Source organism: Crotalus tigris, unplaced genomic scaffold (genome assembly GCF_016545835.1).
Source record: "Crotalus tigris isolate CLP2741 ecotype Arizona unplaced genomic scaffold, ASM1654583v1 scf7180000024116.2146003, whole genome shotgun sequence".
Taxonomy (NCBI): Eukaryota; Metazoa; Chordata; class Lepidosauria; order Squamata; family Viperidae; genus Crotalus; species Crotalus tigris.
Genome location: NW_024100393.1, coordinates 579,656 through 595,589, shown reverse-complemented (window position 1 = coordinate 595,589; position 15,934 = coordinate 579,656). Strand labels below are relative to the sequence as shown.

Below are 15,934 nucleotides of genomic sequence, written 5' to 3'. Positions count from 1 at the left end.
TCCTGTCTAGTCCTTTCCCCCTTCTTTAAAATGGAACAGAGGTGTTCATTTTAAATGTATTTCATGCTATCAAATCAAAGCATTCACCTTTGACTTCAGATGACGACAGATAAAGTATATGAAGTCAATGTTTATAGTATTATAATAACGGGAAATAATCCACATAGTAAAAAGGCGGTGTTGTTTTTTTGCAATTTGCTCAGGATTAGAAAAATCAGCCTTGAGATTGTACACAAGTCCTAATCCTTCCTTTAACATTTTCTACATAACAACTTATATGTAAAGATACTACTCTACAACAAGCAGAGTAAGCAACATATCTCCTCTCTTTGACTTCCATACTTCTGCCTTGAGTAGAATACAAGCCATAGGTAGCAATTGCAAATATGGGCCACTAGATGGCAATACTACATTAGGGTCATTGCAGTTTCTGAAAAATTTAAATTGTTCAGGTAGAAAACAAGAAAAAACAACAACAACCCAAAACCTCAAACCTTGGTGCTGTCAGAAAGGTAGGACTTTCGGACTTTGATGCTTCCTCTATAAGAGGAAAAACTATTTTCTCCATGGAGTCAGTAAGAAGAGCAAATGTTGGTTTCACTATGAAATCAATGAAACCTGTAGAACAACAGAAAGGATGGGGTGGAGTGGGGGGGGGGGAGGGAGAGAGAGAGAGAGAGAGACAACATTTAGAGCTTGTCCAGTCAGAATCAAAAACTTGACACCTGCGATATTTAGCAATGAGGAAACTAAAGAAAGATAAATGGCAATCAGTGACAGGAGAGGAGAACACAGGGGGAAAAAATCATTTGTAGGAATCTTCAGTAGCATTGAGGAGGAAACACCCAGGAGATTGTATGAATGGAAGGACACTGAGATCAAGGTAAGGTTTTGTGCAAGAAACAAAGGGATGGAGAGAGAGAGTCTTTGCTGCTTTTTCCTGGCATTTCACAGAAGTCCCCTTCCCACCACTATTCTCCCAAAAAACTTTTGTGGGGGGTGAGTGACCCAGGAAATAAAAAAAAAAAAAGGCAAAACCTCCTTCTCTTTGAAATGCTTCTAATAGCCAGAACTTCACCAGACCTTACTCTGACTTCTGCCAACCAGCTCTTTGAAAATGGAATCATTGTGTTTGTTCTCTCTGTCTAGTAAGCTCTCTTAAGTGGGATTAGTTGTATTTTGCTCATAGTGCTGAAGGGTTGTTGTGTGAGAAAATAGGTAAGCCAACAGAACAAGTTCAGCAGATGTGAATCTAAAATGCCATCCGATAGAGGTGAGGTCTTGTCACAGTGGCCTCCAACTTGATATACTTATTTTACTCTGGATTTAATGTGCTGTGAATCCAGGACTGTGGTTTTTATGTTGACTCACAACGTGAAAGTTGAAAAAGAACTTAACCGTTTGTATTCACGGGATTTCATTTTCTCAGTCAAGTAATTATTCAGCAAGTTACCTTGCTGAAAAAGCATTGAATGAAGAAAAGCAGAGCTGGCCACTAATAATCAGGGTTTATCTCAGGGGTAGGCAACCTTGGCTCTTTTATGACTCGTGGACTTCAACTCCCAGAATTCCTGAGCCAGCCATGCTGAGGGGAAAGGAACCATGCTGGCTCAGGAATTCTGGGAGTTGAAGTCCACGAGTCATAAAAGAGCCAAGGTTGCCTACCATTTCAGCTCGTTTTTATGTTGCATCCCCTTCTGCATGTTTCATCTGAAATGAATGCCACTGAATTCCATGATGCTGACTCTCTGATAACTCTGCTTCATGTTAACCAGCATTTTATTTGCTTGTCTATTTATTTGCAGAGTTTACATTTGTTTAGCCAAGTTACAATTCCGCTGAAAAAAATGTACAACCGGTCCTCAAACCTGTAACTATTGCAGCATTGCCATGGTCATGAAATCAGACTTCAGGCACTTGGCAACCAACATGTGTTTCCAACAGTTGCAGTGTCTCAGGGTCATGTGATTGACATGTGTGACCTTCCCAGCTGGCTTCCAACAAGCAAAGTCAATAGGGGAAGCTGGATTTGCTTAACAACTGCATGATTCACTTAAGTGCAGGGATTCGGTTAACAACTAGGGTTAAAAAAAAGGTTGTAACATTGGATCCAACTCCCTTAACAACCATCTTGCTTGGCAATGGAAAATCTGGGCCCAGGTGTGGTTGTACGTCAAGGACTACTTGCATAAGGCTAAGTCTGTACAAATTCCCCACTATGCAACTGGGGTTCAAACATACAGTTAAGTGAACCAGAAATGAAAAGTATTCCTATGGCAATGAAAGTCATGACTAAAAGCATTAACCACAGTATAGAAATGCCCCTCTTCAGGAAAAAGCCGTGACAACAATCCAGCTTGCTTAACTCGGTGGAATAACCAGATTACCACCGGCTTTTGAAAAGCCAGGAAAGAAGAGACAGTTTGCACAATTGGGGGCATGTTCTTCTGGAGGAGGTGGTAGCAGTTGGAAAGGCATGTTTCCATGGCCCTAAAACGGGGGTTCCTAAATGGGGCTGTGAGACAATAGTCCAGGGGGTGCGAAAACCTGGCTTTTCAAAATTATAGTGTATATGCATACTTCGTTGCTGTTATTTCGAGCTTTTGTAAGGGGTGCAAGAATATAGCAGAAGCGTTCTAGGGGCGCAGGGTATAGAAAAGATTGGGAGCCGCTGCCCTAAAAGATGACAACTTCTAACTGAGGGAAAGCTATGAAAGAACTGTAGTCCATCTTGAGAGGGGAGCAATGAACTATTCAGAGTTGAGAAAAGATTTGTCAGTCATGAGAAGGAGGAAAACATGAGAAAGAAACTCAAAAGAGTCCTGCCTTGATTATCTTTGGCACAAGATGTGGTAGAAAAAAAAAATTGACAAGCTTTCAAGATGACTGCTACAATACCTACAATAAATTATTTTTTAAAAAAATAAAATAAAATCCTGGCTTCTTTTGTTTCAAGATCTTGCTAATCTTGTATTTCTGACAGATATCTAGCAAACCAAGTTGGATCTTATTGAGAGAAGATGGTTCTGCAAATACGTGTGCCTCAGACCCCTGAATGGATTTAAAGGGACAACCAGCACCTTGAATTGCATCTGCACAGCAAGTGGAAATAGTGCAGCTCTTGGAGTAAAGGTGTTGTTACATGAGTGCCTCAGGGAGCACCCACCTCAAGTGGCTGTGAATTCAGCATTACAATAGTCATCAATCAAGCAGTGACAGTGAGTAATGCCTGCCATTTCAGGAATAGATGGAACTGAGCAAAGACCCTCTTAGCCACATCTGTCAGCTGTTCAAGCAGGAGTTGTAAATCTAAGAAGTCCTCCAAACTGCAAACCAAATCCATCTGGGGGGGGGGAAATGCAACCCTATTTAAAGTAATAAGATAAGATAACCTTTATTGTCATTTTTTACTGTGAGCAGACTGCCTCACATTAAACATGAAATCCTGTTGCCTAATGATAGTATCTCACTGAAAATAGCTACCCTTTGAACTCAGAGCCATGCTGTCTTCCTGCAACTGAGTTTCAACCTGTTCCTCCCCATCCAGACAGCTTTCAAGCACCTGTATAGCACTTCAGCAGCATCACTCAGCCAGGATCAAGATATCCAGTTAGGTATCCTCAGCCAGTGACCCCAACAATCTCATCCAACAGCTTCATGTAAATGTTGAATAGTAGTAGGGAATATGTAGATCCATTAGGTATGGCCCAATTAAGGTGCCTAGGGCTTGAGCTGTCCTCTCCTGCAACAAACAACTAAATCCATCTCTTCAGCAAGGAGAACCATTGCAATATAATCTCCTCCTCCTCCTAAATTATTGGAGATGGCTCAGAAGTTTGATTCTATGGAAAACCATTGACAGACAGAAGGCTGAGGAATTCTGGGAGTTGAAGTCCACAAGTCATAAAAGGGCCAAGTTTGAAGACCCCTGTTCTATCCTGTTGCCACCAGAAATCCTCAGTAAGTGCCTTCAGTGCTATCTTTATGCTGATTCTAAGCCTGGAAGGTGACGAAAATGAATTCAGATAATTTCGGCTTGAGGAACTGAACTTTTATGTGACTGAATTTATATTTGAAATGACTCTTTGCTATGTGTTGCTAGTGCGATTTGACAACATGTTGGCAACATTCTGTCAGATCAGTGAATGAAACAAATAATAATCCTTGGAGACAGAATTCAGCCCACAGCTTTGAGGTGGCAATACTGAACAATGCTGTTGTGTTTCTTGTCTGGTCTTCATTTTATTTAAAAGAAAACACTTGTCAAAGCACTACAGTATGTTCCCCCAAGTGCTGAACAAGCAAAAAACAACAACAACTGAATTCAGTGTAGAATGGTAACAGATTTTACATCCTCTTGGTATGTATCAGCTCCCCAAGGTAGCCCAGGCATGAAACACAGCCTGATGTGTTAATTAAGGCTACATTAACAGAATCTTGCAAGTCTAATAGTACACATACAGATAGGCGGGTCTTTTTTAAACAGCCTATTATACTTTCCTTTCCGAGTATCTGTCTGTTATGCAACTGTGGGCTATGCCCTTTCTTATCTGATTGTTCCTTAGGCAACATCTCTTCCTCTTGTCTTTCAAGGTCATTGCATCATGCTAAATAAATGTTCCATTAAATATATCGTTGCACATTGATAGGGAGCAGGGGAGTGCTGCACTCCTGTGGCATCTGAAACACTTTTTATGTATTGTTTTTGAAGCATCCACAGCTCTATTCTGTACAAATATATCACAGAACCAAATATCATAGAACCAAACCATGGGGTACACCCTGGTCCAGAAATAATCAAACATTTTATGGATCAATTCAAAAAGGAACACGCTACCTTGAAAACAATTCTTATGGAGGACTATTAGGAAACTGATGGAAAATATTTTCTTCATCTAGAAAGGGGGTATTATAGTACCAACACAATGCCTTTAATACAATAAATAATGTAAACTCTTGTTTAACAGAATAACAGAATAATAGATTTGGAAGGGACTTTGGAGGTTGTCTAGTCCAACCCCCTGCTCAAGCAGGAGACCCTATACCATTCTGGACAAAAACAAGCAATTATTTGTTATGAATGAAGGCAAATATATGTGTCCCAGGATAATGTTGCAAGATCCAATCTGGGTCAGTCCCCGGGATCAGAGGTTTAGTCTTCTGAGCTTTTGGACTTGTGCTGGAACCCAGCTTCAGGGAAGTTCTCTCCCGCCAGAAGGTGAGACCCATTCTGGTGAGACAGAGCTTCCCTGAGTATTGGGCTCCAGCACGAATCCGAAAGTTTGAAAGACTGAACCTCTGATGCCGAGGACCCCCTCAGATTGGATCCAGCCATTATTTGTTAGTTTCTTAATATGTATTAAGGATTGATAATATATTTGCCAAAGTGTGTTGGGAAGAATGAAGTTCTGCTCTCTGGTTTCTTTGTCTTTGTTTTGTGACCTGGTGTGTATCCTTCCTACAAGAACAAAAGCTAGAAAAGACTATGGAGAAAAATGGCTCATGAAACAGCTTTTTATAGGGCAGGAAGCCGCACTCTTTTGTGAACCAGCATTAAGCCACAATATTTATACATTTGCAAAATTTCCTTCTCTCACATCACTGGTTTGCCCATATAGCTATGACTGAGAGCTAGTTTTGATAACATTCAATGGGTAATATAACTATTATATGTTGTGTTGTGTTGTATTGCATTGCATTGCATTACTATACTATACTTATACTATTATTTTACTATTATTTTATTTTATATTATATTATATTATATTATATTATATTATATTATATTATATTATACAAAGTTAGACAGAGTCTAAGTCAGTGCCATAAAAATGAACTAAGAGGGGGCAATGACAATCACTTGTGAATGAGTAAAGTACACTGTGAAACCCTTTCACATCTACACCAGTAGCTGTGCCAAGAATTGAAAAACATGTTGGGATCCCAAAACACTACACTATCAATCCACTATCTAATCTTTCCAGTGATGCTATTCTCCACGAGTAACGCATATTGAAAAATAGTTGGAGGCAGAATTGCCTAACAAGCCAGTCCTGTTCTATCAAGCATTTCTTCCTTTCATTGTAATACTTTTTTTTAAAACAAACAAACAAACAAACAAACAAACAAACAAACCCAACCCTTACCTATTTGGGACTGTGCCACCATGGTGGATTTCCGGTCACAGAGAGGAGAGAATGGTAGCCCCAGCTCTGCCTCTTTATCTCCCTAAATTTGGGGGAAGAAAACATACGATTCTCAACATACGATGAAAAGTAAGTGAAGGTCAAGTGAAAGTGAAAGTAAGTTTGAGCATTCAATGATTACAACTACAGTATATATGTTCCAAAGTATTTAAAAGCTAGACAACCCTGGGTGAGAAATAAAAGATACACAAATTGGCAAGGAAGCCTGTCCCTTTCTCACTGCTTTCAGTAGAAAGCTTAAGCTGTATCTGTCATAGTGACTGAAGGAACCTCTTGATTACTCAGGGTCTGGTGCTATATATGTCCTTCAATGCATTCTCTTCAGTATGTCAATGGAGATTTTGTTTTGTTTTGTGTGTTGTGGTTCCAGCTAATGAAACATTCCAAAGAACTTCCAGGCATTTATTTTCCTAAAAGTCTTTTATTGTTACAAAATGTCGGCACAGGCACAACGGAGGGATGCTAGGATCTAAGTTCTCTTCCTTTGAGCAGTTAAATTATCAGCATGTTCCCTCCCTAAATTAGCCATCATATCTCACATTATCCAATTAGTATGAAGGTCAAATGTTTTCTTCCTCTTTCTTTCCCAGGCTTTACCCCCAACCCCCCTTCTGCTCTGTATTAACCCCATAATTACCAGACAATTCTACATATTGTCAAAAGCAAGAATATACAATATTTGCAGCGTTGACATTGTGTTCTATCAACTTCTGGACAAGGTAAATGGATACTCTGTGCCCTTACTACAGCATTGGAAAGATAACACTTATCCAATGAATTGAAGACCTGATTATATTTGTGCAGATTGTTTATAATGTAGACTTGGTATGGGCAAGTGTAATGAAGTATGGTATTCATTTATACAAAACATAGTATATACAATATATATAGTATAATAGAAGAATGATAGTTATATAAATATATTAGAAATAAATATTTATGTGCTTGAATTATATTTACATTCAATAAGTACTGTATATATAGAATTGTAACTGTTAACTGTTTCAATGATATAGTATTCTTAGTTTCTTTTTTTTGTTTTTTTTTCACTTTTTATGTGCTATTGATTTGAGATTGTATGTATTTGCATTATTTTAGTGTTTTGTTCCTTTTCTTTTTCTGTTATTAATTTAAAAGCAATAACAATAAATTTTTAAAATCTGTTTTCTCTTAACAGTGATGTCCCGGCTGTTTAGTTACCATATTTTAAAATTATAATTTGATTTATATTTCCAGTCCTGGTTTATCCAGTCCTGAAATTTAATAATTAATTAGCTTTCCAAACTTGGGGTCTTCCAAACTTTATAGCTATGCTTGTTGGACATTCTGGGAATTACAATTCCAGTTCTCCTAAAAAGCACCAGGTTGCAGAAAGCTGCACTACACAATAATTTTGCATTTAATTGGGAATTTTGCCTGAAGAAAACTGTGCTTAATTATTAAACCAAGTGCACAAGGGAATGGAAAAGGTGACATGTATGAGCAATACTAATTCCTGATTTATAAAGATTGGTATATCTACGTCCTTTGTAACCTCACTGTGCTGGATTAGAAAAATAACACACACTGTTCCAAAATAAAAGAAAGGGTTCAGTTTGATTACTTTGGGACAAACAAAACATCTAAAGGGTTTCTTTTGGCACATCCAAAAATCCCACCCATTTCTTAGAAACTGAGTGTCAGTACAACCACTATAGAAAACAGTTCAAAGAGATTTATTTTTCTTCACGCATCCTTGCAAAGCCCTTCTCCAGATATGTATCACCACATGGGAGATGAGTGGAAGAAAGTCTTGTCAATCAGAGAAACCTCCATGCCTTCCTGATCCTCATATGTCAACTTTCAGATGCTTGGAAAAGAACTCTTTCACACTGAATGTCCAGGTTTGTACTGTTGTTTGCTCCTGTATTTTATTCTTTTTTTTAATGGTTTCAATAATTTATGTTGAAGTTATACAGAACATTACTTACATTTTTAATTAGCAATTAAAAGACTGGAGTAAAAAAAAAACAGTTAAGAAAGAAAATGGCTGATCCTAACACTGTGCCAGAGCCGTGGTGGCGTGGTGGTGAGAATGCAGTATTGCAGACTAATTCTGCTGACTGCCAGAAGTTCGATCTTGACCAGCTCAAGGTTGACTTAGCCTTCCATCCTTCCAAGGCTGGTAAAATTTTTAGGACCCAAATTGTTGGGGGAAATATGCTGACTCCGTAAACTGCTTTCAGAGTGCTGTAAAGCACTATGAAGCAGTATATAAGTCTAAGTCAGTGGTGGCAAACCTATGGCATGCGTGCCAGAGGTGGCACTCGGAGCCCTCTCTGTGGGCACATATGCCGTTGCCCCAGCCACGCCTCCCCCATGACCCCCTCCTCACCAGCAGCCTCCCTGGAAGAGAGTTGCCCCCGAACATGGCCCTGGCCCACGCACAGCCAAGGACATGGTAGCCAGGCAGCGTAGACAAGACTCTGCCCTCATACCCCATCCTGCACAGTTGATGCTGCGGGGTGTGGGCAGAGGGCGTGGCCGTCACGTTGCTGCTGGGCTGCCTGGGCAATCTGCGGCGGGCCCTAGAGGCAGTGAGTGGCCCTGCAGGCAGGCGGGGTGGAGGACAAGGTGGGGACGGGGCAGGGTTGGGGCAGGGGGTGGAGCAGGGGCGGGGCCAGTTTTTGGGCACTCGGTCTCTAAAAGGTTCGCCATCACTGGTCTAAGTGCTATTGCTATCTGACATGGCTTGTGAAATGTTTATAAATGCACCGGAGAGAAGTACCTGTCGAAAAAATTCTTCCATCAGGGCCTTTGTCCATCGGTAGTGCAGATCCCACAATTTTGATGGATGGCTGATGTCAGCAGCATGGAGGATCAAGGCCATGGCTCGGGCTTTGTCTATCCTGTCCATTTAAAGACATTTCTCCATTATCTTTCTGCAAAGGCAAGCCTTGCTCCAGATTGGGGATGCCATTTAAAGTACCCAGCCTGCGACTACAGAAGGAAGGATGAAAGGATGCCACTTACTCTTCTGTTTGCTGAAGAGTGTGCCTCATTGTCTTGATTTGCTGGAAATGCCCAGACATATCAGTAGATAAAACCATCTCAATAACCAGGTTGCGCAGCTCCCTGTGGGCAATCAAAGTTGATTACAATGGCGTTAATTTTGTACTGAGGCACCTGGATTGTACTGCTCTGATTCATTTGATTCTTAGAAGCAAAGACAACATTAGAGATAAAATTACTTGAAACAATGAACTATGACCTGCAGTTTTGTGCTAATCAGCTTTAAAAACATAACTTTAATATTACTATTATCTATATTTTTAGTGCAATTTTTTTTCAAAATCATGACCAGAGATTTAAGTACAATTGGGGGTGGGGGTGGCTTTCTTGACAGTGAGCAGACTTACACATGGTTATAATTCTGCCATCAGTATCTAAACATCTCACTGGAAATCATAGACAGAAACAACCATAGACAGAAACAACAGGTCCGATATGGGCAGTCTGTGCTTCATAGCCCATTTTTGTGGTCTGAAGTTGGTTCTATTAAATTTCCAGCAAAAAGAAAGGACAAAATCTCACCTTCCCTCCAAATGAAAGAGAATGAACCTCAAATTTTAGGCCTGTTCCAGTAACACAATAACACCACCACCCTATAGAAAACAACAACCTCTAGACAGAAAATAATTGGACCTACATTAATTATGTAATTAGAGAAAGAGGTCCCCTTCCAAAAGATACCCTACTGCAGGGGTCCCCAACTCCCAGGCCGTGGCCGTGCAAGTGACGGGTGTGTGGGCAGGTGCGTGAAGCTGCATTTGTGCAAGTGGGAGCACGTGCCACCACTTGTGCAAATGGAGCTGCGCTTGCGAGTATGTGTGCCTGTCCTTCACATGGAACCATCCCCTCTACGCCCTCCCACCGGTCTACCAAGTCAAAATGGTTGGGGACAGCTGCCCTACCATAAAAGGTTCCCTGTCAGAAAGGATCTCTGTAAGGCGATAGAGGTAGTGGATGAAAGAGTACAGCAACCACATTTGTGACAGAAATGTGTTTACATGGTACTCTCTCTGTGTATATCATTTAGGACAATCTTCCCCAAACACCTTGATTTGTCAATCTTATTTTGGAAAGGAAATATTTTCTATGGAAACAGGGAAGCATGTATTCTAACATTTGTCATTGATTAGTAATGGGCAACTTCCTTTCAATTAAATGTCTAGGTCCTAGGATGTTTGCTTGGTGGTGCAGTGGTTAGAATGCAATATTGCAGGCTGACTCTGCCTACTGCCAGGAGTTTGATCCTGACTGGCTCAAAATTGACTCAGCCTTTTATCCTTCCGAGGTCGGTAAAATGAGGACCCAGATTGTTGGGGGAAATATGCTGACTCTGTAAACTGTTTAGAGAGGGCTGTAAAGCACTGTGAAGCAGCATATAAGTCTAAATCCTATTGCTATTTATGATTATATGTTTTGGGTTATTTTATACTAGCTTATGTTATTTTGCATATGTGAATGCCTGAGCTTGTCAGTAAGTATTATGAAGTGGTTTGATTTTAGTATATTCTAGGACCATGTATGTTCAGGAACACTTTTGCAAGCTCATTTTTTTCTATACATTTTGAGAGGGAAAGAAAATGCAACGTAATCAAATAACATTGGTAAATGAGATCTGGCAATGGCTATCTCTCTACTTCCAGCCACAAATCTCTAGGAAAAAACCCAAATGGTTGTCCTCTCTCACTTGTTTGTAATTGTTGTTGTTGCTAATGGTAGTGGTGGTGTGTATTATGGAGAGGAAGGGGTTGGTAAAACAGCACATCAACATATTCTAGCACCCGTTGCAAAAAAAAAAAAAAAATCATCTCATGATTATGCTCCTTTGAGTCAGAGCAGCCTGAATCTCCCTCCCTATTTAAAATCTCAGTTTACTCCTGAGATTTTCTGTTTTTAAAATCCCCCTTTGAATAAGGTCAGCACAAAATCTACTTTTAATTCATGGTGACATTTAAGCACTGTTAAGCAGGGAGTCTTTAAGCAAGCTCTCTGCTGGGAAACGGATGGACTTCTGAATCAGTGTAAAAAATTAGTGAATTAAAAAGATTGCTATTCCTAAATATCTGTGTGCAACTACAGTAATTTATGGCTGAAGTTTTGGCATGTGCATGAGAGAGAGAGAGAGAGAGAGAGAGAGAGAGAGAGAGAGGGAGGGAGGGAGGGAGAGGGGGAGAGAGAGAGAGAGAGAGAGGTGTTGCAATGGAGGATAGGATGAAATGAAATCCTTTGGAATATTGTAACAAAATAATTTCTCTTAATTTCTCCCATTTATAATCTCTATCCTCTCTACACTAAATGCAAATTTTTTTGCCGATGATCTGCTTGAACCCTTAGGAATTGGAGTTAGCTATAATGAGAGGCTACAATTGAATATGCTTTGGCATTCATTGGAGATGTTGGGAGAATTTCCATGGCTCTGCCTTTTTCAATGAACTGAACTCATTCATGGTTGTCATGTAAATACATGGGATTAAATGTCATCATTTTTCAAACTGTGCAACTTTCCAGATTATGTGCAGCTATTGGCTGAAAAGTGCCTTTAAAATGAATTGTTTACAGAAAAATGAATTGTTTACAGAAAAATGCATTTTTCATAGAAAAATCAAATCAATTTTATTTCTTTAAACTCACATTTAACTACATTGTAATGACAAACTCATCATCATAATAAACAGAAGACAGATACTACAGGGAAAAATGCACTTATAAATCCATTTGTTATCTTAAGGAGAAATATTCTATTTTAAACATTCATATTTATTATTTCTATTACTGTTTCAAATTCTGTTTGAATTCTGTTTAGTTTTCATGATATAAACTTCTCAGAGTATTTTTTTAAATCTGGCAGAATAAAAGAGATGGAAAAGTGATTTGTGGAGATATGGGAATTGTTTTGTTGACATAACTAAAATGTGGAGATTAAATTTGTATAAGCATCCACATTTAAAGTGTTTTAGTTTCACATCTACTGTTTTAAATTTTCAACCAAACTATTTCCTGTATTTTAGATATCATTGATTCAAAAAAAGAAGCAAAGAAGGCGATTCTGTTCCTCCTGAGCACTCTTTAAATGCAAACTTCCTTCCCTGTAATTATTTATATCATTTGTGTAATGACAGATTTACATGAATTATGTGTAAATGATTTCATTTGCATTATTTACATAAATCTCATTATAAAAGATGAAATTCATGATCTTGTTATGTAAACAATTTAAATTGGTGCAAATAAAGTAAAATTAATGTTATTTTAAATGCTTCATCCAGACATCTTTGGATGCAATGGATTTGTCTGTTATTCTGGGGTCTGTCTGGACGGAAATTTCCCCTTTACATCTGAAGTAAATTTAGCAGATAACAGTTACAATAAAATAATGAATGTCTTGTGCTACATCATTTTACATGCTTTGGGGGCAAATGAACAATAAAGTCACATCAGCATTAATTGAAACATTGTGTATTTTTTCAGTTTTACTATAAACGTTCAACCAAAAAGAATAACATTGAGGTAATTATCATGGTTATGTCACTTTATGAGCTCCTGAGAAGCAAATTAATGGCCATTTCAGGAAAGATGATGTTTGTCTGGATTACATTTTAAATTTTACGTACCACCCAGGGTCCATGGGAGTTGGGCAACTATAATAAATTTGAATGAATGGATGAATGAACAAATGAATGGATGGAAAATAAATAAATAAATAAACAAATAAACAAACAAATAAATAAATAATTGTTCTAGCTAAACCTTCACTACCTTATTTTTTTTCTTGCTCTTCCTCTTCCCCTCTCTATGCATTATAATTGCACCTCAGTCAAGACAGGTCATATATCTGATCAAGTGAGCATGAACTTACAAAGGTTTATGCCTTAAAAGTAAAGGGTTTTCTTTACGTCCCTTTTAGTCAGTGTTGACTTCTGGCAATTCCCTGAAATTTTTTGGGGGCAAGATTTTGGAAGTGGTTTGCCCTTGCTGTCTTTTTCTCAGGGCTGAGAGAGCGCATGTAACTAGCTCAAGGTCACCAGCTGGTACTTTAGTAAGACTAGAATTCAGGCAGTAGGACTTGTAAGTAAGAGAAAAAGTAAGAATTTATTAGTCCTAAAAGCTGCTATCAAAATCTGGAACCTGGGAGCACCTTTTCTGATTAACTATTTTTATTAATTTCTTTTAATAAATATCTATTTTTTAAAAAAATAATAATAATGAAATATATTAGTTGGAAAAAGTGCTACCAGATTCCTGATTTTTTTTGGATCACAGTAGACTAATACAACTCCTACAAGTCTAGTTTCCCTAGATCCATGGTAGTGAATCTATGGCACGCATGCCACAGGCGGCAGGAAGAACCCTCTCTGTGGACATGCACGCCGTTGTCCCAGTCCTAGGCCTTCAGCTGGGTTTTATAAAACCTTTTCACTTTAGGCCTCCACCACCAGGTGCAAAAAAAAAAAAGGTTCAATCAATCAATCAATTTCAACTTTTCGGGGAAAAAAAAGATCTCGCAAAGTTGGAATTGATTGATTGAACTTTTTAGTCCCACCCAGTCTGCCGTTACCACCGCAGCCATGCCCACCCAATGGGCCACACCCACTCAATTGGCCACGCCCACCCAGCACTCAACGATACATAAGTGGGTTTTGGGTTGCAGTTTGGGCACTCGGTCTCTAAAAGGTTTGACATCACTGCCCTAGACTAATTCTCTTACTACAATGTCCAATGCATTAGGATGCATCTAGTGAATAGTTTAAAATTGGAAAACCTTGGCATTATTGTACAACTACCACAGATTCCAATGACCTCAAATGTGTTTCATAATAGAGTCCTTAATAATGTTTACCCACAATGCTAAACTACTGAGTGTCAGTTTTCTTCCTGAAAATAAAGTTGCTACTCCAGTGTTTGCATACTGAAACCGGGATATTAGTGTCCCTCACTGGCCCAAAGTCGTTAACTACTGCTGCCACAGGTTTAAGATACTGAATTTCATGTCTCTGACTAATCAAGCCAGATCAAATCAAATCTCAGATCATATTGGGATTTTGAGAGAGTTGATTGTGATGGCTTGACCTCCTCTTCGGCCCTTGCTAACCAGACAGGCTAGCTTTCTACAATGGCAAACCAATCAAACCAATACTATATCCCAGACAATATTGAACATGCTTTTATTGGCTCTCACCTCATCTGAGTAACTCATTTATTGAAAAACAGCACTCAAAGGGATTTAAAACATTCACATGATGCAGATCATCAACATTAGAAGATATCATATCATGCTTTAATAAAGACATAGTGCTCAGTCAATAAGCACTAGATTTCTGTTATGAATGATGAATGAATGGTGTTCTTAATCAGGATATCAATCTTACCTCCATTCATCTTTTGTTAGATTCACCAGAATATTCATTTCCTCTTCCTGCATAATCTTATAAGCAGCACTAATATGGTGGTTTTCGAGAACAGAGCGATCATTGTACAGAATGGCAACATCTGACCTAAATACAGAGAGGAAACTAATAAGCCAGAAAGTTCACAGCCTGACTATGGTTTTATCCATCTGTTCTCTTAGTAAGTGGAGATATGGTTGGTTGAAATGAAACCAAATGAAAACTTTGCCAGCTGGATGTGAGACTACAAACTCTGGTGCCTGTAGGGCTTCTACATTATAATGAAGCTATTATTGTAGGTGGCAAAATGGTATTATTTCTTTCTTCCATTTTCATTCAAATACATAGGAATAGGACCATCAATGAAGGAGGATATTTGTAGCTCAGGGTTTGAAATGAGGGCTCCTTGGTGCTCTCTGAGCTTGCTTGTTTTCTTGCAGACGTTTCATTACCCTAACTAGGTAACATCATCAGTGCTAGTGATCAATGCTAGTGACTTAGCACTGATGATGTTACCTAGTTAGGGTAATGAAACGTCTGCAAGAAAACAAACAAGCTCAGAGAATAGGACCATATCCCCTAATAAGAACATTAGATTGAATCTACTTTGCAGAGGTCCATAATATTACAGGCAGCGGAAGTGTTAAAAATTAGATACTTTGCAAACGTAGAGGTATGGTCCAAACATGCAATAAACAGAAATGATAAGTGATTTTATTATTCCTTCAAATGAGTAATAGAATTCTCCCTTGTACATTATTTCCTGGCCAATTAGTGATGATTCTGTCATATCTGCTCCTTCTCTCTGTCCCTTTCTGTTTTTCTGATTCTTGTTTAGCTTTACATATTTTATATGTAAAGAACACTAAATAGTCACAAGAGCACTCAAAATTACCACTCCTTAATTTTGTCCAAAATGATGCAGATTCAGAGGTTCTGTCTCTCCAGCCCTGAGAATCAGGACTTAGAAACATGGGAAATATCAGAGCAGTCAGAAACTTGCAGAGTACTCTGATGTATCTTTGCCATGGAACTCTGAATGGAAAGAGAGTTTTTCTGCTTTCATTTTAGATCCAAGTAGAAAAGGGCTTGAGCTTTGAATTACTCCAGGGGAAGTAAAATTTTCATTGAGATTTTGCCTGGAAAGCAGATACGATACTAGAAAAACAGATTGGTTTAATTCCCTGACTAATGTGTGTGGTTAACACTAAAGAGAAAAATGGCAGGGCAATGTGATGGATGGGAAAAATTCAGTCCTCTCTCTAGGAGAGGCAGGCAATGACTGTACAGACAGAA

At 38.8% G+C, this 15,934-nt stretch overlaps 1 protein-coding gene across 4 annotated transcripts in view; it reads right to left on the bottom strand.

Moving 5' to 3' along the window:
- Positions 1-15,934, bottom strand: part of PDE1A (phosphodiesterase 1A) — a 156,603-nt gene that overhangs the window by 14,904 nt on the left and 125,765 nt on the right. For all 4 annotated transcript variants that reach the window (XM_039322500.1, XM_039322499.1, XM_039322501.1 and 1 more), the window contains exons 8-12: positions 14,621-14,746; positions 9,219-9,320; positions 8,974-9,094; positions 6,147-6,228; positions 495-618 (exon numbers count right to left, since the gene is read on the bottom strand). In XM_039322500.1, the coding sequence (XP_039178434.1) occupies positions 495-618; positions 6,147-6,228; positions 8,974-9,094; positions 9,219-9,320; positions 14,621-14,746 (555 nt within the window). The remainder of the gene's footprint in view (positions 1-494; positions 619-6,146; positions 6,229-8,973; positions 9,095-9,218; positions 9,321-14,620; positions 14,747-15,934) is intronic.